We start from the raw sequence: 22,661 nt of genomic DNA on the forward strand, positions 1-22,661 counted from the left end.
TCTTTAGGGCAGGGGAGAATTCAGGAGACAAATTCCTTGCTTCCTCACAAGAGGAACAGCCCAACAAATGGAATACCAGTTTTTCCCCTGTCTCCTCAGGGACCATGAGAACAGAATCTTCTGACAGCATCTCAGAGATGCTGGCCAGGAAGAAGAAAAGGAAAGAGCTGTGCATCAAAAGAACATAAGTCTTTTATTGAAAGTCACTTTATTGATGTTACGATGAGAGTAACATAGAAAACTCTGTTATCTTATTAGCTTCAGAAGTGAACACTAATAAAATTGTGCCAGAAAGTTAAACCTCGAGTTACAGTGACCTTTAAAAACAGCAAGATTTTGTTTACCTACAATATGAGAACAACTTTATAACTTGAACGGCCATAAAACAAACCACGCTTACTCAGGAAGGCAATCACCATTTACATTTCTTTTGGTGCTTGCCCAAACCCAAGAGTTTTAAAATAGCATAAGAACCTGAAGTGCGAGCAGAGTGGCAGAGAGGAGGTTTGAATGCTGTGAATCTAAATATGTGCACATGAGTACCTGGCTACTCCACGTGAACCACACTGATGCGATTAACACGTCCCCATGGGGTAGCCTGTTACCTGTAGATGGGCGTCACCCTCAGAGGCTATGAATGTGGGAAGCACTGGCACAGACCTAATGCCACTAACATGAACTGTTCTGGTTAGGTGTGAAATTGTCATTTGAAAATGCTAGTTTGGAGGGGCAAGTCTTCCAAGTTAAAACAAAAATGCTCTGCATCCTGAAGGAACCTTTGGCTTTGAGTGTTTAAAAAAAAAAGTTTTCCATTAAAAAAAAAAAAGGTGTTGAGTTATTTGTACTCATTAAAAAGAGGAGCTAGAATCACAGTTTGGAATTGTGCTGGATTAGAAAGGAAAGGGGGCTTTCAAATCAGGCAGTGATACCAGTGTGTGATTTAACAGGAACCCTTGTGTTACTCCTCGGTGTCTGAATTCAGTTCAGCACTTTCTGCATTGTGTTAGCTGATAAAACGTAGCACCACTATATTTAAAGATTTGGGCTATTTGTATTATTTAAAAACTCAACCATCAGAACAAATCGTGTCCTGAAATGTCCTAAGTTGAATGCAGAATATGCACACGTGCGTCGTCATACATTTAGGGGAGACTAACCTTTGTTCATAAACACCGAGCGGATGGCCTTGTGGATATGAATCTCATCAGATTGCTTCATCTCACTGTATGCCTTTTGTCAAACGAAACAGAATAAAGACATTTTGCCTGGGTTTGACTCCACGGCTGCCCGTGATCAACACTCCCACCATTTCCGAAGCCCCACCCTATAGGATACAGGTCAGTGAAGAGCGCAACAGGGACGCGGCACTGGACAGTGAGAGACACAGAAAACTAATATTCCAGGAAACTGCAAAGCACCTAACTGCTGTCGGCGCCCAGCACTTCCCTCCAGCATGGCCAGTGGCCATCTTGAGTTCTGCATGCTTCACATGGATGTACACTGTGGTCCTACGCTGGGACTAAATGAGCCAGGATCTCTCAAAACTGTTGCTTATTCCCTTCCTGAGATTTATACCCTGAGACCTATTTCTTAGTGACTTTCTAGGGTGCACAATCAAACTAGCATGTGAAAAGGAAATTAAAGATAACCTCCCCTAGTCCGTATTCCTGTGGTTCTCCCAATTTCCGTTTTTAGCTGAAGAAGGCACTAGCCTGCGTGCTGGGGGACATTTCCAATCAAGAGGAAAAGTTCTGCACAGACACTGAATGGGGTGCTAGTTTGGAGCAGGAAGGCTCTAAAAGCAGCCATCAAATCCCATAGTAATGATACTATTTCCTAAGGCCATGGATATGAAGGACACTGGTCTTTTAAGGTTTGATTTTTTGCTTACTGACTTTAGCTGCTCCCTGTTGAGGACTGACCAAACTATGACCAAAATGAGAATGGAAATACTACCTCCTGCTTTCCAAGTCTGGGGGCAACTTTGTTTTGCACCTGCAGGGGTGGTAGGAAAACTCTCAGAGCTGAAAGTGCCTGCCCCACAGAGCATACACTGACAGCGAGTGCCACAGTGACCAGCGGGGACATTCTATCAGCATGCTGCTCGCACAGACAGATGGGCTGCTGCCTCGGCCAATTTTCACGACTGTCGACTGGTACCCAGAGAAGACACCCTGCATCTGAAATCAGAGTAGGAAAGCCAGCACTCAAGCCCCAAATTCAGCCCTCTTCCACAGACATGGCAGCAGAAAAGCTGGTAGGCTAAGAATGCCACATTCGTCTTGACTCTGCATTTGAGGGGAGGAGGTGCTGGGCGCAGGTGACCGTGGTGCCGTCTGGCGGGGCAGAAGACAGTCTTCTCCTTATTCCCTTCAGTTCCAAACTTCGTCAAATCTCTTCCTATAGACTGCAAACTGACAAACAGCCTTCTTTCCCTTTACATTTACATAAGGTAAAGATAGCCTTACCTTCAAATAGGGATTCATTATATCGGAAAAACAAGGGCCGATCTAAAGTAGTGGGTCAATTTAAGGACAATAGAAAATCACAGGGTGAAATGGATAAAGGAACAAACAACTCTGAAATCCTGAGAGAAGAAAGTGGAAATAACATACTTTCCCTGGCTTAAAGGTAATCATTAAAAAAAAAAAATCGCAAAGGGCAACAGGTAAAGTCGCTACAGAAGGCATAGGGTAGGCCAACAGACAGGATGAAGTCATACAGCTGTGCAGGTGGATGAGCAGAAGATGTGGGTCTGTCCCAGAACACACAGCAGCCTCCCACCCACATTGCGGGAAGGCAGAGAATATTTAATTGTATCATCTCTGTGGCTTCTTTTCGACACACCATCAATCTTGCATACCTAAATTCTATGCTGGACTGACCTTCTGTGCAAACACTATTTTAAAAGCCATGTAAAACAAGGAAAAGACACTGTACAATGAAATAAAGCGCTCGGGTCACACTGCTCCGGAGGCATCTCAATCCCGGGCTGCGTTTCTGTTAAAAAAAAAAAAACCCTACAGATGGGTTATTCCTCATTGAGCATCTAAGTGAGGGGCTGGGGGTGTGGCTTTGTTCACATTCAGCCTCGCAGAATCGCCATGTCACTCCATCTAAGCAGCACCCATCTCTTCCTCTCTGCAGACTGCACGTGACTGGGGTCATTCTCTATCTTGCTGACTCTGGAGGAGGGTTTCCCATCTAAGAAGAGTGGCTGGGAAGAGTTAGTCTGGCTGGTCTGTTCCTTAAGGATTCTCTCTTACTGCCGGCCTCCCCTGGTCACACAGGGGAAAGACTTAAACATTCCTTTACATGGGGATGGAAATGACCTGCTGAATGGAACATCTCAGGCATTTGGGCTATCTGCAGTCCTATGATGCCGAGAGTATTAGAAAGAGAAAGGGCATCCATGGCCACATTACTGCCCTTCTCTGCATAGTGATGATACCACAGTAGACTGGGAAGTATGAATATTAATTGCATGACTGAAACCACTATGGAGCTTCAAAGTTCCTCTTCAAAATAGGCATTAAAAAAAAAGTAATCACTGTGCTTTAATCGATCCCTTGAGTCTGCTCTGTCTACCTCAGCGAATGAAGTCACACTAAGTTAGATGGAATGTTCTGTAACGCCAATATTGGTGAGTCTGCTGATACATATGTCTTGAAACCAACCATCAACACTAAAGTCTGTTAATCCCCAAAACAATTCCAAGAATGCTTAAACATGGGAGATAAGATACTCAGACTAGAACATTACAGCTATTATATTTCTAAAATCACTGCAAGTTAAGCAAAATATTTTCATCCAGTTTCATATGTGGATGATTATAAGCAAGAGTCACCATCTCTCTCAAAAGGCACGTGATAATGATTTTAATTTTCAGTAATAACGTCAGGTAAAAATAATGGATGAGGAAAGGCAGGCAGGGAGACAGCTAACCAGTTCAATAGCTAGCCACTTGTGAATTCAGGGCTTACATAGCTATCTATAACTACAAAGCATATTTACATGAGGCACCTTTCATCCAAAGCTATAAACTCTTTTCTTGTAGTCAAAATAAACCTTATATTACATTAGCCTTTTATATACTCAATACCAGAAAACATTCAGTGCACATTTAAAGTGATCTTGTTCAAAAGTCACTTCATTCCATCTGTTGCCTGTCTGTCCTTCCGTCATTGCCTTAAGCTATGTGGAGACATTGCTCAACTCATCCATGCCTTTGTCTGAGACTGTTTTATGGAGTCATCAGCAAACTATCCTTTCCTGTCACAATAAACGCTGTTTTCACTGTATAATTTTGCCTTATTAAATTGGTTTTCTAACATCTTCAAAGTGTTTCAGAAGAGTGGACCATTACAGAAAACGTAAACTGAGTTGGCCACTGCCGTCTAATCTGGCCCTTCAGTTTGGGCACTTAAGACAATTCTACACAGAGATGAAACAAATGGTGTCCCTGGACACTTGTGGAAGAAATCAAATGCAGAGTACATTTTTGAGGTCTTGTCTGATGATTCCATTCCTCACATAAAACAACAAGGAAAGGTGGGAAGCAGGGGGAGAAGTATATTCCACAGCAGACCATATGATTGAGCTTCTCAATTTCACATCTCACTAGAGCGGCTTTCTTTTTGAGTGATAAAATTGCATTAGAACAGCTTTTAATTTTTTCATTTTAAATGACAAGATTTCACAAAGAATACTCATTTTTAATAGATCAAAATGTATAGGGCTCAAAACCCCCAGCTCCTTCCCCTGCAGGCTAATGGCTCCCTCTGCAGTCACTGCCTCTGTGTAGCCTTAGATTCTCTTCATCTTTTATGCTCTGCTGAGTCTTCTATCCGCCATCTTGTTCAAAGTCAGCCAGAATGACCTGCTGGCACTTACATCCCAGTGATGATAAATGCTTTAAAGTTGTGAAAACAGGTCACTCCTTTCACAGATAAGAATGGCTGAAAGGCTTCTGTTGAGGAACCCAAATTTCAGGCCAGAAAGGGCTCAGGTATTGGCCAGGTGAAGCTACCCACTCATTGATCTGTGTCTTTGGTGAATCCGACCAATCTCAGCAAGACACTTTCTGGAGGGGAGGGCACTCCCCGGCCTCCAGGTAGGATCAGCTGATGTGCCCTGGTACTGAGTGGCTACTGTGACAGGAACCATGTGTCTGTCCTAGATGTGAATAGACAGGCTGGCAGATTCCCAGAGAGCCTGTCCGCTCTAGTGTGTCCTGAGGCCGCATGACGAGCACACATCTAGATTCCACCTTCAGCAAGATGCAGAGGCCAGATGTTTGCATGAGCATTTTGATCTCTTACTCAATAAAACCTCCTCCAGATTGTACACACTTTAAAGGGAAATCACAGTTACAGAAAGATACTTTTACAGCATTGACCACTATATTTACAACATCATCCATTTACACTCTGAAGACCGCAGGATGAAGGACAATGACAGAATTGTGACTGACTGTTTTTAGGCATTTGGCAAAATACACTTATGTGTTACTTTTTATATTTTAAAAATGTTTACATATGTACAGTTGTCCTTGTATGCTAATATAAATATGAAAAGTAAAAAAAAATAAAAATACATGTTTAAAGTTAGCATATGGGTATTGGCCTCTTACAGCTGTACCGTCCTGCTACCTGCAGAGAAGTCCTATATGCCTTAGCCCTGCATGCTAGTCTCTATTATGGGATGTTGTTTCCTTGTATATGGAAAACAATAAACAGAAGCTTCATGCATATGGCATTACTGTTTGCAATGAGGATGTGTTTCAGAATGCCCAGTTCTGAATCCACTTCTGTCCCTCAGGAAAACCTGCTACATTTGGGTCATGTGAGTTAATTTTATTGATATTCTACATATATCTGTCATGCAGATTATCCATGAACATACCAATAGCAGACCATAAATGGTTCCGTGTTGTAGTGTAACATTCCAGTAGTTCTTTTTACCGTTTGGTTAAACCTTAAGCCAATGACAAAAAGAAAATGGCATCCAGGTATGACCCGTGGCTTCCTTGCCTCTGGTGTCTCAGAGGGCCTTCAAATTGTCTGAAGAGCAGAGAGAGTTGCAGTGATTCTGGGTGGCTGGGTTTCTATAAAAGTTGAAGTAAACAGTTTCGATGTGGCACATGTAAACAGTTGTTCTTAAATGGACGTCTCCCATAGCTGCAAACAGAGGAAAGCCAAATCATACACAGCGATGGAAGAAAGCAGACATTCCGAGCTATGAGAAAGGATTCTAACCAAACGTAAGTAGCTGTGGTGCGTGCTCTTGGCTAATAAAGGGATAAAAGAAACACACACACTTTTAGCATTTCTTGTGTGTGTGTGGTGGACCATGTGAGTGTGTGTGCCCATGTAACGGCAGGAGGCCAGACGAGGGCTTTGGGTCCCCACCTCTAGTACTCCCCATCTCATTTCCTTGAGACAGGGCATCTCACCGGCCAGGGAACTCCTGGATTTCACCTGTCTCTGGCCCCCCAGTGCTGGCTCTGTAGGCACATACATCAAACTCAGGTCTGCATGCCTCCACAGCAAATCCCTTGCTCACTAAGCCATCTCCCAGCTCCAATATCAACCATTGCTGCCTTTTGATAAAAAAATGAAAAACCTCCCACATCCTCATTTCATGTTTCTTAAAATCTTGAATAAACATCATGTCTCTCAGATTAGAGAATTTTAAAATATTGTTTTTAAGCTGCCTATTTCCTTTATTTTCTCCAGTATACTGCCAGCTAGAATAGCGATTCTCAATCACAGCTTTGCAAACCTATCTGCAGAAACGTGTGTGTGTGTGTGTGTGTGTGTGTGTGTGTGTGTGTGTGTGTGTGTACATGTTCATGTGTGTGCACATATGGGGGGTGCACACGCATATGCATGCCTGTGCATGTGGAGCTGAGAGGCCAATGTCGTGTCTTTGTACATGATTCTCCGCTTCATTTTTTGAGATGGAGTCTCTGAACTTGGGGCTCATGGGTTTGGCAAGTCTAGCTGGCCAGCAAGCTCCAGACTTCCCCCGCCTCTGCCTCTGCCTCCTCAGCACCGGGATTACAGGTATTCACCACCACACCTGGCCTTTTACGTGAGCACTGGAGACTTGAACTAAGGTCATCATGCTTGCACAGCAAACATCCCCAGCTGAGCCATTTCCTCAGGCCTGATATGCGAAAGTTTCAAAAGCCACGACAATTAAATAAAAATCTCACTGGTGGGGTTTAGCTTCAAAATATTTTGGAGCTTTACAGACAGTTCCCATGCACAGGCAAGGCTACAACGTTTGGCTCCATCGGTACAAACACCATCCCCATAAGCATCACTGTGGGCCCATGATCAGGCCATGAGCTTTCCTATCACTGACTCCTATAAGGCTGTTCCCTCGGAGCTGACACGTCAGAGTGGAAGGATGCATGCCTCCCCACCCCTCCCTCTTCTTTGCTTCTGCTATCAATTCTTCATAGTGCGTCTGGCCAGATCTGCTTTGTGCAGTAATTGCCGTCATGGACTGCAAACAACTTTTGTCCACTCAGACAGGCATCTCAATTCACCAGAGAAGGGGCTTAATTTTTAAAAGTCTGCCAATGAGATATATTGCCAGTCTATAGGACTCATATATATTTTATATAAGAACAAAGAAAGTATGATTAGAGTGGCTCAGCTTATATTTAACTTCCATCCAAATTCCGTTTTAACAGGATATATGAGCTATTTCACGGCATGTAAATTTGGGGGAATGAAAAGGAGACAACATGATTAGTATTTCTTTGCTGTTTTGTTTTGTGAGACAGAGTGTCATGTAGCCCAGGTTGGCTTCAAACTCACTATGTATCTGAGGCTTGCCTTAGTCTCCTGACCTCCTTCTACCTGTCAAGGGCTTTAGTCAACATGGCACCGTAGTTAGTTAAGTATGTCTTTCTAGGTAGGTTACTTTAACATGCTCGCCCAAACCTTCCTGGAATTCTTGTTCTAACAGAAATTGTCACATACTCCACAGGCACGGAAAAGCCACCTGAGCTCCCTACCCTGGCCAGGTTTATGTATCTTTACTATTAAACAGATCTACACTGGAGCTGGAGAGATGGGCTAGTGGTTAAGAACACTGGCTGCTTTTTCCCTCCAGAGGACTCAGGTTCGATTCCCAGCACCCACTCACAGCTGTCTATAACTCCAGTTCTAGCGGGCCCAACACATTCTTCTAACCTCTGGAGGTACCAGGAATACACATGATGCACACACATGCATGCAGGCAAAGCACTCATACACAGAAAATGAAAAAATAAAAGTCTTACGTGTTTTTTAAAAAGACACCTTTGTTATTATTTGGAACCCAATGGGCACTTGTCTCAAACCTAAGAATCCTTTTAAGTGGAGAGGAAGTAATCAGTGTGCTATAGGGTGTCCCAGGCAAAGAAAATAGGAATGCTTAGATGGTGGTCTGGGATGGTAGACAGACAGAACTGTGGCCATAATGAGCTTGCAGGGAAAGACAAAACAAAATAAAAATATTGAAGAAAACTAAAAGTCATGATTATCCCCGGGAGAAACAAATAAAAGACAACTATTTCATCATCAGTAGCAATAGGCACAATTGCCCACACCTGTGTGGCTTTAGCATCAGGCTTGCTGATGAAGTTTTCCACAACTCACCAAGCCAGCTGAGACACCTACTCAGCAGGATTCCTCTACACGGTACAGGGCTGTCCCACATGACCTAGACCAAGTCAGACCTTCCATACCGCTGTCACAGCAGTAGAGTCCTTGACTTCACACTGCTCAGCCCTTGGGAAGAGCATGGAACACCCATTTCTCCTGGGGAACTGTCATTTTCATGAGTTCTCATGTGTTAACATCTCTAATAGTCTACACTATGCCATGGTGACAGCTGAGAGAACACCCCCAGCTTGATGGAGCAAAACAATGATGTAGACAATTTCCGTAGAGAAGACATGAAGTGCTAGACTTACAGCTCCGAGGAAGGAAGAACAACAGCACCTTGTTTATCACACAGCACATCACAAACAGCTGGACGTCTATCAACAAAGCCTGAAAATTTGAGCTCTGGGAATCTGAGTTTGTTGTAGAATATTCCTTTCCACTGTGTGAAGATGTGTCACTGTGATTGGCTTAATAAAAAAGCTAAACGGCCAATAGCTAGGCAGAAGGTATAGGCGGGACTTCTGGAGAGAGAGCTCTGGGAAGAAGGTGGAGTTGCCAGCCAGACATGGAATGACCAGGGAATGATGGAGATAAGGTAATGAGCATGTGGAAGAATGTAGATTAAAAAATGTGGGTTAATTTAAGTTATAAGAGCTGGTTAGAAACAAGCCTAAGTTAAGACTGAGCTTTCATAATTAATAAGTCTCCATGTCATTTTTTTTTTGTGAGCTGGTAGCCCAAAAAGAAAAGTCCATTTACATGAGTTATTTCTTCAATTTCATCTTATATCACTTCCAGCATTGAGATGCTGAGGGAGTTTTCACAATGAATGAACAAAATGTCATTTCTTATTTGTATAGACTTTGTGATGGCTGTATTTTTTTTTTTTTGGTGTTTTTGTTTGTTTGATGATGGTGGGTTTTTTTTGTTGTTGTTGTTATTTTACTGACCCTGGGTTGGTCAAGCCAAAGTATAAATGACCAACATTACCTTGAGCCCCATAATTTTGATTCAGGATCTGTGAGGCTCTAAGACACCTTCAGATACTAAAAATTCTCAGGACCCTGTGCTGGATAAATCTGTGGAGGCTGCAAAAGCTTCATCTTTTGACATAACAGGCCATGAGAGGTCTGGACATCAGTGATTACTCTTTCGGGTTCTGAGTTTCACTGAAACCTCTGAGGGCTGGTCTGACTTTCCAAATTCTACTTTCTACCAAACTTCACAGAATGAATGCACTGGGGGAATGGTGTGCAGCAGGGTATAATAACTAAGATGTAAGAGGGATTTAATGCTTAAATAGAGTTCCTGGTAAATTATGTTTTTATCATAAAAATGAGTATCTCCATATTTGTTTTTGAATTTGGCTTTCTGGGGCCAGGAAAGGTGGCTCAGTGGCTAAGAGTGTCCCATGGGAGGCAGCTCACAACTGGCTGCAAATCCAGCTCCAGGAGATCCAGTGATGCCCTCTTCTGGCCTCCATAGGACCTATACTCATATGCACATATCTTCACACACATGTTCACATAATTAAAAACAATAAATATAAACCTTGTTCAATTTTTGGATTTTTGGAGGCCATAAGTACAGCTCAGAATTAGAACATTTTTTTTCTATCAAGGTAGCAAGGTACTGGGATTAAATCCTCCTTACCACAAAACTAAGTTGATTTAAAAAAAATAGAAAATTCTGTTAAATTTTACAATACCCTTTGTAGTATTCTTTCAATATGACAGGTTTCTTCAAATATTTTTCCTTGCATATAAATTCTACCCTTGGTACCAAGACACTAATGTGGTTTTCTGTCATACGTTCCTGTTATTCCTATTAAATTGTAAAAAGCCAACGAGAGGCCTGAGCAATCAGACTGGACATAGAGAGAGAACTAATTCACTTAGTCTCTAGAATGCCAAGGCAGGGGTATTAAAAAAGATTTTTCAGAGTCTCATAAAGAAAAATACATCCTTTTTTTCAAACCCAGAGTTGAGTAAAACAATAATGAAAAATAAAGACATAAGAATATAGTAATAGGCCAGGTGTGGTGACACATGCCTTTAATCTCAGCACTTGGGAAGCACAGGCAGGTGGCTTTCTGGGTCTGAGACCAGCCTGGTCTACCGAGTGAGTTCCAAAACAGCCAAGGCTATACTGAGAAACCTTGTTTAAAATACATACATAAATATGTATATGTATATATATGTTAATATATATGTTAATATATATATTAACCAGGCATAATGGTGCATGCCTGTGATTCCAGCACTCAGGATCAATAACAACCAAGTATAAAGCATATGGGAATTTCTGTGTACCCTGGCACTCTGCCGGTTCACTGTCTTCTCCTCGTCAGGAAGTGGAGGCATCGGATACGGGTATTTTCTGCTGGAGGCAATAGAGCCAGTTGATGAAGAAGGAGACTTGGCAGGAGACAGGGTCCTGAGATGCCGAGAATATAAGAAATAAATATCATGTCATGCCTGGTGTCACTTTTCAAATATCTAAAAAGCAGATTCAGAGCAAGCCCCCTGACATCTACTTTCACTAAGTGTCTACAGCAAAGCTTTAACTACTGGGGAGATAACTGTCATTGTGAAATGGAATGCTGTGATTTTGACTTCCTAATTGACAACAGCGATGGAATGTCTAACTGGTACTACTCAGATCATTCTCTTAAACTACAAAGCCAATAATGAAATTTCATTTACAATAAAAAGGTAACATGGAAAAGGGGAAAATATTCTAAGAGCTCATTACAGTAAATTAAGTAAACAGCATATTGACATTCTACTTTATTTTACCCCTTAAAATGCTTCTCTAAGTACAATAATCTCAAATAAAATCTTATAGCATAAACCACGGATATATTCACTGGTTGCTAAGTCATACTCTACACAAAACTCATGCATTCAGAGGCCCGTGTGTTAGTTGTGAAGAACAAAGGAAAATACAAGGCTTTTAATATCAAATTAGTAAACATGCAAGCGGTAAGGAGTGCAGAGTTCCAGCCAAACAAAGTCTGATGAGAACATACAAAAAACGGTCTGCTTCCTCCCTGACTCAGCATTTCTGGAAGCAGCAGTCTTACACTGAAGTGGTCTGATGTTCCTACCACAACTGCGATACCTGTGACTGTGCTGAGCATGCTAGGAGAGGCCTGTGTGCCCCTCGTTTGTCTGTGAGAGTGGATGGGAGACCACTGAACTGGTTATGCCGTGACATGGTAACTCAAGTCCTCCTCCACTGCGACTGGTCGGTTTGGTACTGCAGCCAGCCATCAGACATCGGACAGGGCGAGGCTCCCACGGCTTTTCTAAGATCCTGAATTCAACCTAACATTTGAAGATGCTTTTTCTTATATACTCTGAGATCTAGATAAACATTCTTAATTGATTTTAAAAATCAGGAGTGGCCCCACTCACTTTTAAACCTTAACTCCTAATGCTCCTTCTGTTTTTTAAAATTCCTCACTCAGGGTGGCTCCCTACCAGGAACTGCTGGAAGGCAGCCAGGAAGCTACTAGGCTTCTCTTATGCTGATGCTCGCCATACTGGAGAGGTGGAAGTAGCTAAGAGTAATAGTATTTCAATTTCTCTTCAGTTCTACAAGAGCAACACACTGCTACATCGTGTGTGTGTGTGTGTGTGTGTGTGTGTGTGTGAGTGTGTGTGTGTGTGTATGTGTGTGTGAAGATGTGCATGTGTATACAAGTACATGTGCATAGTGTATGCTGTGTATATAGGGCAGAGGTCAACCTCTGGTATTGCTCTTCAGACACAATCTACCTTATCTTTTGAGACTATGTCTCATAGGCCTAGGGTTAAGCTAGGTTGCCTGGCCATGAAACACCAGGGATTGGACTGTGCCTATCTCCCCAGACCTGATATTACAAATACAGGGCACCATCCCTAACCTTTTTTTTATGTGGGTTCTGAGGATGGAACTCATATAGCACAGACAGTGTGCTACCAAAGAGCCCCTGACACATAAATTTAAATTTAAAATTAAATGTTTTTTTAAATAAATTAAAAACAAATAGGACCATGATTGTTAGGAAACAGACTCAATATATATAAAATGAGTGTAAAACTTGCATGTAGATGCTTCTAAAAATGAACCTGATTCAACTTTTTAGCCAAATCTTTATGAGATTTAAAAGAATCCACGTTTAGGAAAGGTAGTAAGATATACAACCAAATCTTATTTACTCTAAGGTCATGGAAGCTAAATTCTCATTTTTGTTTACTGCAGCGTGTGTGTGTGTGTGTGTGTGTGTGTGTGTGTGTGTGTGTGTGTGTGTGTGTCCATAGCATACGCTGTTGGCTTATGATGTCATAGCCACATCGGCCTTAGCTTGGCCATGGGCTCAAATGACCAACACTGTACATTCAAAACCATTCCAATGCGAGGGGGCTGAGCACTCAGCCTTGCTGTGAGGTATCTTCACATGGGCACAAACAATAGTGAGTTAAAACAAAACAAAGCTGGAAGTGTTCTTCAGAACCCCACAAAAATGGCTCTGCATGACTTCTCACAGCAGAACTTTGGGGGAATTTATACTTTGGACCCTGAAGGGAAGAAGAGAAACCAAGCCAGACATTTTTAGTGGTGGAAAGACAGGAAACAGATTCTGGTGGGTGGATGGAAAAGCCCAGAGCAGAGATGAAAACGAAGGGAGAGAACAAGGCAGGGTCAGTTAGTTTTGGGAAAATAAACTGACGATCTGTCACAATTGCTGGAGGAAGGCCTTCAATTCTAATCTGGCTTCCATTTGGCCAAGTGTCAGCCAACCTCATTCACTTACAAAGCAACATGAATTTCTGGATAAATATTAGCCATTTATCCTCATGACATTTTTAAGAACCATAATAACGACAGCGGGGGCACCACAGAATTAGGTAATGAAGGTGTGTTTGTCTACCAGGGGACTGTGATGCACCTTGGGACTGTAGCAGACTAACAGGGCTTCTTTTTAAAGGCAGGCCTGCAAAATGAGGAGGAGGACACAGAGCCACTCCTTATTTGCTTGGGTTCACATGCTAATTTTACAGTAATCTGCTCCAGAAGGATTGAAGTGTCCTGGGTCAGGGTGTAAGCTTCATACCCTCTAGCATCTTACAGCAATCACTGAGAAATAAGAGGGAACAGATTTGTGAGTCAGCGCATCAAGTTCTAGTTCTGCTCCTGACATTCATGAGATGTGCTACTTTGGGTAACTCTTTGCACCCCAATTTTCTCCATCCACAGAAAGGAGCCAAGAATGCCTACCTCTTGTGAGTGAGAAATAGACTAGGCCTTTGACACCCTTAGTTCCTATAATTCTCTTGCAGAGTCAATGTGGTTTCCATAGATCATGGAAACGGACTTTTAGAAAATGCTGATGAAATGAGTGATCAATTGGATAGCACCCAAGAGCATGGACACTTTCTGGGAACGTGAAAGGCAGAGGTCACCACTGAGGGTGGCAATGATTTTCTGTGATTTCACCTGCACTTTTCCAGTGGCCTGAATACACTGGAAACAGAGTTAGGGCAATCACTGTCATATGGGAGCACAGCGGAAGCCCGCCTGCGGGTTTTGCAGTATGTCCTTGTAGCTCTGGGATACTACATTTTCATTGGCAAACCAGTTTGCTGCAGTCACTAATTCTCCACTACATGTTGGTAAGAATGTCACAACTCCACATGGGTGTTTAAGAAGGTGACCTGTGTCCTCATCTGTGGGTTCTGTCAAGGGAGCTCAATATAGGGTTGGTGAAGTCCAGCCTAGCTGTGAACACACTTAGGCCTCTGCGAGGGTTGGTTTGGATGAAGAGTAGACAGAATGCTCTCTGCTGTGTCAGAATCATGGTGCTCAGAGCTGGGGCTTATCTTCATTATTCCCCACTGCCACTGAAATCCAGAGTTGATCTCCAAGTCTTAACAGCACAACTTTTATTAATCAAAAAGGACAGTGAAATCACAACCATCCACAAACTTTACCATTTAAATGAAAATGTAGATTTTTTTTTTTTGTAATTAATTCCTAATGTGACTCTGTGCTGTAGGTACCAGCATCTCTGATTAAAAGATGAGATAAAGGAACCCTCTCGAATTTCCCTCATAGCTTGGCTCGTGCAACCAGGGGTGCTGAAGCATTTGCCCATCCAAATGGTGCTCAGTCAGGCAGCTTCTGGGCAGACTTGGGGGTAGGGAACTGATTTTAAAAATTGGGGACTCTCTTGAGTTACATCAACTTCTCAGCTCACCCAGGGGAGGTGCATAGACTCTTCCGGGGTACCATTTCATAAATTACTACTATATAAATGCTGTCAATTTAGAAATAAAGGTCCTAACTTATGTAGGACCAAACTCATCCTATTTTGGATCCATGGATGGTACAAGTTACAATCTGCCCAAAAGCCTGATAAAGAGAAAGAAAAAAAAATAGGACTGCAGGTGAGCCAAGACTCCAAATAACATCCAAAGCATCTTACCTGTCTCCTTGATGCTGGCCATCTTGGGAGCTACAGGTGAAGGTGGGATTGTTTGAATGTGGGTGTGTGTGTAAATGCGGTTCAGTGTGGGGAAGTGTTGGGGGGGCAGAGGGCAGGGAAGGAGAGGAGCATGGGCTGTAAAAGCAGGATATATTTCGTGAGCAGGCAGGGGTTATGCTTTCCTTTGGGGTATATGCAAAAGTTATGGATCAAATTAAAATGCAGGTAGGTCTAATCATTTTCTCAAACTATATACAACTAAACTGAATGGTACACTGGAAGAGAAAGTCCACCTTATATGGGTGCTGAGAGTTAAATATGCGTGGCATAGTTTCATATCCGTTCAGTGCTGACCCAAGTTATGGCAATAAGGAGCATGAAAACTCAAACTGTGCTCAAAAGAGGCAGTGACTGAGTCTCTATTTCCTCTTTGCATTAGCTTTCCACAAAGTAGTCAGACATGAAGTGGACATTTACATTATAAAGAGTGGGGAGCTGACATCCGGAGGCATAGGAGACTTTCTCTGATTTGTAATACGCGCTTCAGGGAACTGGGGAAATGGATAGCTTTTAGAATGTAGACGTTCTCACTGCTAGTCGAGTGTTTTCTATCTGCTTCCTGCTTTTGAAACATGGAAGTCCTCTACTGCCTTGTTAAAAATTTATAGAATACTCTTCTCAGCATAGCCCCAGTGCTAGCAGAGGGTTCTACGGGACAAAGAAAACTAAGCTCACTGCGTGCTACCATAATAATATCTCACTGTTTCCCAGTTCCATCAAATCATTGTTTCTGCTTGAAATAAAATTCCAGTTCAGTTTCTTGGCATGTTTTTCTATGTACTATGCACTCTTAGATAATAAGCAGGAAAAATATATTATGAAACTTCTAGATTATGGAAATTAAATTGTTGAGGTTAATAGTGCTTCTTTATTAGTGGAGGGTATGTTTCATGCCCATAGAACACTACACAGCATAAAATGAAGAGGAAGCTACTGAAAAGCTCAAAGAGGTGACAGGGACATGCACTAAATGGTAACCCTTTCAAATGGCTTCATTTGAAACATTGAGAAAAGAACTCGACTCGCTCAGGAAGCCCAATCACATCAAAAGGCAGAAAATGAACGAGCCCCTTTGCACCTACAGGAACTTGTATTAGGAGATACAAGGGAGAGCGAGGCAGTCACACTACAGTACGTGTATGTGCCGGGAGAGTGTGAAAGGAGGATAAATTAATTTATAAAGTACCTAAGGTACGGTCCTTCAGTGTTTTTATTCACATCTTCTACCCATTTAGCTACATTACAGGCTCTTTTGAACCATGGGTTTAAATACCTGCAGGGAGCAATGGAAGGAACAAAGAAAGCAGAACAAGATAGACAATCTGAAAATACACAGCACAAGCTTAGCCATGATGTTTTCACCCTCCAAATGCAAGTGACTATGGCAAATAAACCAGGATGGACACTGGGCGACTGTGAGGCAGTCTACAGAATGGCGTGGAAATAATCTCAGCTACAAGGCACAAGGCATTCTACAATGTATTACGTTTCTAGGAAAGCCTCTTCCAGTGGCTCCTCACTGTCAGTCAGAAACTCTCTTTTGATCAGAAGTCTCATGAACCCACTTCAAAAGCAGCTTTTTTTTTTTCCCAAGCCACTTCTCAATTGGCTCCTTGGTTTTCAAATAATATTGGTGCTTTTTGAAAATATTCAGAGTGGCTGCAATTCCAATCTGGTATTTAGGCACATAAAACCTCAAGACAATTTAAAGGAGCCAAGCTCTCTTTATGGGCTAGAAATGCTTTTTACACAACACTGTTTTACTCTCTCTGAGCGTCTAAGGAGTCAACTTGAAGTGCTCTCCACTTGGCTTCTGTAAGGAGCAGACAGAGTTCTGCACCCCAATCCTGGAGCCCCCCAGCACATTCACTACAGCTCGAGTAGGCCTCCACGACCTTGGTTTGGTGATTTCACTGAAGCCCCGCTCCCTCCTCCTCTGTGTCACTCCAGACTAAAATGTCCCTGAGAGCTTTAGGAAACAGCCTTCAGAAGTTGCTTTCCAAAAGAATGGCTGCCAGAGCCTAATGCCAGCATCTTCCTGGCGGGTCTGGCAGTGGCACCATTGGGATGGTCGTGCAGTCTCAAAGGCAGGAGAACTGGAGGTACAGCTGTGGCTTTCCATGGAGCTTCTTTGATTTTTATTGTGGGGCCCAGCAAAAACACATCCCCTTGGGATTTGCTCTTATAAAACAACATTAATCTAACAATTTCAGCATTGGAAGAATTGGAAGAATAGTGCTCATCTAAAAAGGAGCTCCATGGTACTGTAGTTAACGAAGATCCAGTTTATATAAGATTTGGAAACAAATCTGGTGAAATTATAAAACATATTAATTTTTAGTTAAGACTTGTTTCTTTCCTCCATATGTAGTCTTTGAGTTATTTATAAATATATTTAAACCAAAACTACTATATTTCCAGTTATACTTAAAAACCAGATTATTTCTCCACAGCTCTTTCCCTCATTTTGAGCCATTAAGAAGGCACTCTGCAAAATAAATATTATGATTCCACCCTGAAAGAAGGGTTCCATTGGTTTTTATGCTTATACGACCATTTTTGCTAAGATCCGTCTCCCAGTTCAGGAAGAACTCACATTAGTTTTGCCTTTAGCCACAACCATTGCCAACTTGCACTCTTCACAGAGATAGCCAATCAAAATCTGCGTGAACATTTCCAGTGGGACTTGGAACAGAAAGAAAAAGTCCAAGAGCAAGTGCAGCCGCTGATGAAGTGAACGGCCTCAGAACAACTACAGGAAAAGCTCATGCAGCTGTCATCGGGAGAAACACTGCCACACAGCAAACTCAGTTTCCCACAGGCAGGAAGCCACTTCCTGGGGGAGACCTTTGTTCCTTTCACTGACAGTCTTGGAAACTCAAAGGACAGGTGCTGTGGCTGATCCACAAAAGTTCCAAACACATAGTTGGACTTGCACGGGATGGGCCTTTGCCTCTGTTTCAGTTCTGCGCTGGAGAGCTCTGGGGACCTGGCATGGTGGCGAGAGTGATGGGCCTTTAGGAGACTACAATAAACCTGCCTGTGTGGCTTGACTTAGCGCAGCTTGTTAGTGCAACATGCAAAAAAAAAAAAAATGCATTGGACAGGATAGGAGAACCTCTTCATGTTCTCCAGGACGGAAAGCCAGAGGAAAATCAGCTGCTGCTGACCGGGTCAGGAGCACCACTGAGCAGATACAGGGCTCAGTCAAAGATCAAATGACCCTGCTCTCAGCCAAGGAAGGGACTTTCAGGGAGATTAAGTGGCAGCCCAGAGTGAGGGGGCAAGAGGAGACTGACCTGTGATCCAGACTCCCTGTCTGGGGGCTGTCAGAGCCCCCTGGGCTTATGGCTTGGGATGGGATTGTCTGGGCGAGGGAGTACCCAGGCTCGGGAGCTTGGGGCTCCCTCCTGTAAAAACACAATATATAATACAAAGTCTAAGCCAAAAAAAATTTTTATAGCGTGAACAACAACAAGGAAGATGCAAAATCTTTGAGTGGGAAAACAATATAACCAACAAGGACAGTTAGTGTTTTGTTTTTTAATTTACGGAGCATGCATTGGTGCTGCATGTTTTAATCCGGGCCCCAATTTTTCATCATCCTTTGGGATAATGTGGTTCTAAAGGGGGATGATGAAATAACAGACCTGAAAAAGTTCTTATTATGAAAAAAAAGGATATGCTTCCTGTGGCCATTCTCCTCCTGGCATGGTCACATGAAAGGCAGTATTACATTATAACCAAATGGTATGACTTATATAGAGAAAGTATAAAAAGTTGCTAACATAATTCTTGATAGGATATATATCAGAAATTCATATTTTCAGAAGTATATAAATGTGTATGCATGTGTGTATAGACAGTTCCCATACAAGAAAGTTTCTGAGCATGGATGGTCGGCTTCACAAATGTGGCTCCAACTAATTAACATGAATCATGCAGCCAAATTTAGAAAACTCTGGAAAGTCTGAGGGAACCTTTCTTCTTGACTGAGAAACTTCTATTATACTGTCACATTAAATATTAGAACTTAATTATATCACAGGCAAGATTTCTTAAAGGCTATCCACAATGTAATTTTATCATGTGATATGAGTAGAGTTTTATACATTTTAAAAATAAATGACTGCCCTAGAAAATATTATATGATTATTAGTGAATATCAAATGTTCTCTGGGTCCTGATCCCATTGTTTTAATATACTGCTGAAGTTTTTTTTCTCCTTAGGAGCTGTGAAAGTCTAGTCATAGAAATATTAAACAGTCCACAAAGGAAGTTCCAAAGAACATTTCACAATTGTAGCTATAATCTTATGAGCAACCAGGATAAGCTGAGGAGTCCTCTTACCAGGTGGCCTCATGCAAAACAAACCAAATAACATTCCAGGAAGAGTTTATCTGCAGTGAGCCCTAAAGCACCCAAGCACTTTGGGAATGCAGAAGATAAACTCTAGTAGATTAGTTACTCATGATGGAGGGCTATGATGCCATTCTGGACCATGCAATGGTATCACTTGAAATTGCTATTATCTCTAAGATAAAAGTATCCTCTAATAAATGTTGATAAGCCACTTACAAGACAATACCATTCAGGTGGAAGGTCCAAATTTCAGGGCAATGTTATTACTCCTAGACTGAAAAAGGCAGGGTATATGATGGAGAAGCTAATGTAAGTTTCTAACAAGCAGTTAACAAACACCTGCTACTCAGACTTTTTAAGTAACACCGAGATCCTGAGAACAGCTACTGGTAGAGTGAGACACGAGCAGAAACTTTCAGGGGTCTTGGAAATGGCAAGGGTAATTATAATCACTTCTAGTGGCAAGGTCAGTTGGGAAGAATACTAAGGGTGTGCGCTTTACCCTGTGAAGGGGGATAAGGGTTTGTGGAGGCAATGCTTTGCTTGCACTTTCTTAAGTGAAGAAAGAAACACCACCAAAAATTGCATGATGCTTACTTCATTATAAAGGACTTTAAATGTAACTTTCAACCCCACTTTAAAATCTGACTATCATTTAAAACAGTTAAGGTGGCATTAGTGACAATGATTCAGATAAAGAGCGAGTTTAGGTAAATGGCCTTTTAAACGTCCTCATGAGGAAAACTTCAAAGGGAAGCCCTTTCCATTAGTCTGAGAGAATGCTTAGATAGCAGTCATGGAGACCTCAGAGTGGTGGCGTTGGACTGTGAGCACTGGCATGCTCTAACACAGTAAGGATTCTCCCTAGTGCTTCCAGGGGAGAGGAAGGGTGACCCTTTGAAATGGTTGGACCCCAGTGATGAGAAGAAAAGAAAGCTATCATAATTCCCTTCAAAGAAAACCAAAACACCACAATGGCAGGAGACTGGAGGAAAAAGCCCGCAGCAAGGGTGAGACCCCCACTATCAGTGAATATTGGTATGGGCACAGTTGCGGAGATGCCTATGTAAAAGAGAAAAGCCAAGGTTAATTTTCATAGGGCAAAGAGAATTAAACAGACAAAACCAAGTCCTGAGGCATGGTAGGTGACTCATTGACTATCTGCTTAATTAACAGTCATCACTAATAGCACATGACCTTCAAATGCCTTTCCCATTAAATGTACAACTTACTCAGTTGAATTAGATCGAGGTCTAAATCTTTTGCCTCTGATTTTCTTTTTGTTGCCTCCCAGGTTACCTGAAAAAGAGCATTTACAGATAAATTTTCATATGGATAAATAATTGCTTTATGCATAATTACATGGTGCTTGTAATGGGTGTAATTTATTACCAGCATTGCCTCCAAATGTGGGCCTCTGTGCAACTGCATGACCTTCCAATGTTTCCTACCTACTTAGCTACTAAAGCCACAATTTCCCATCAAGGAAACTTCAAAGAACAACAAAAACCAACAGCTGGTGTCTCATTCTAAACCTCTTTGCTCATAGGGAAGAATACATCCATAGAGGGACCCAGAAGACAGCTCTTAGACTCTGAACACTCTTCACTACCTTGCCAGGAGTTACTTCTAGGTCTCCCATTTTCACAGATGTCTGAAATATGTTTGGTGTCTGGAATCCTTTCACTCCAGGAATGAGAGAGTCCATTTGACCTGAAAGTAGAAGTATTTACATATTGTTCAAAAATATAACCAAATAAATATTTTGGAATCACTAAGCAAAATTTGTAAGCATTACTGTACATTAAATAAAACAAATCAATAAAAAAAATCTGAAATGAAAGAATGAAGAAAACATGAAAGTCTTCATGAAGAAGGCAGAATTACACAACATTCAATTTAAGAAAAGTCAAATACAATGGAACCCCATTACAATAGTCATAAATAGAAAAGTAGCAGAAATAGAAAGCCAATTTACATTCTCCAGAACACAGCAACCACAGAGCAAATTCAGCAAGTATTACAGTCATATAACCCCAGCAGCAGGGCTATAATGGGGTCCCACCATAGATGTTTCTTAATTGTAAAGCAATGATTTCCATTCAAATATTATGAGAACATGGACTTTTAAGAGATTATATAAAATTTGCCCAACTGAACCTGGTTAACTTTATGAAAGTAATACCCAATTAATAAAATTATTATCTGAAAATTGGTATTTTTCTACACAAATATGCCTCCAATGAATATAATGCATGTCAGTTAACTGTCCAATAACTGAACTGAATCAGTTCTTTTTCATGGAGATATCTCTCACAAAGCCCATGTACCATTGAGCCCTTCTGCTATTTGTATCCTACTATTACTAAATGAACTAGGTATAAGAATCAAAAGTAATACACCTACCTTACACCATAAAATTAAATTTCAGAATGAAAAGAATGTGACAAACCTGATCTGGAGCCTAATAATTTGATATGCTTTTGACTGATCAGAACCTATTGTACAACTTCCCAAAACCTGGGGATTAGTCCTGCACATTATAAAGCTCCTTATTAGGAACTGTAGAAATGGCAGGCACTCTGCTTAAGTCACTGTCCTTTGAATCACTCTGGTTAATTACTGATAATATCAACTTGAAAAGAAATCTCCCAACTGAAAGCAAACAGAACTTGGCACAATTAATACATATTACTTTCCTATGTTGGAACTTCTTCAACATCATTTTCTACTGACAAAGTCATTCGTATTTTGTATGAAAGGCCAGTGAATGTTCCTAGAACTCACTGATTTCTCCACTTTTACTGCTATTTAATTTAAAATTCCATATTTGACCAAACAAATATTTATATCAGAGCATGCTAGTAGATCCCCAGTCACCCTCTCTTAGCCAACAGGTCCTCCATAATAAATTAAAAGAGTAACTTTTATACTCTATGAAGTGTATGCTATATCATGTACTACTAGGCTCAAAACCAGCACTACTTTTGTTTTGAGTTCTGTTAGCTAAGAAATGTGTTTAAGAAAGTTCCCAGTGACTAACTGTTGTGTATTCCTATTCAATGCCTGCAGGGACTGAGCACCAAGGCAGGTTGTTTTAC

General features: G+C 41.6%; 1 protein-coding gene across 15 annotated transcripts in view; it reads right to left on the reverse strand.

The window, feature by feature from the left end:
* Nucleotides 1-5,840: 5,840 nt before the first annotated feature.
* Nucleotides 5,841-22,661, reverse strand: part of Adam22 (ADAM metallopeptidase domain 22) — a 217,931-nt gene continuing 201,110 nt past the window's right edge. For 3 of the 15 annotated variants that reach the window (XM_076566281.1, XM_016005644.3, XM_016005650.3), the window contains 6 exons: nt 21,173-21,273; nt 20,793-20,859; nt 18,498-18,608; nt 16,385-16,471; nt 10,979-11,102; nt 5,841-6,179 (listed from right to left, as the gene is read on the reverse strand). In XM_076566281.1, coding sequence (XP_076422396.1) covers nt 6,159-6,179; nt 10,979-11,102; nt 16,385-16,471; nt 18,498-18,608; nt 20,793-20,859; nt 21,173-21,273 — 511 coding nt within the window. In that variant the 3' untranslated portion in view covers nt 5,841-6,158. Of the gene's footprint in view, nt 6,180-10,978; nt 11,103-15,138; nt 16,472-18,497; nt 18,609-20,475; nt 20,623-20,792; nt 20,860-21,172; nt 21,274-22,661 lie in introns of those variants that run through there. The other 12 variants (XM_076566282.1, XM_016005649.3, XM_016005652.3 and 9 more) reach the window with 7 other exon arrangements.

This window comes from Peromyscus maniculatus, chromosome 3 (genome assembly GCF_049852395.1).
Source record: "Peromyscus maniculatus bairdii isolate BWxNUB_F1_BW_parent chromosome 3, HU_Pman_BW_mat_3.1, whole genome shotgun sequence".
Lineage (NCBI taxonomy): Eukaryota > Metazoa > Chordata > Mammalia > Rodentia > Cricetidae > Peromyscus > Peromyscus maniculatus.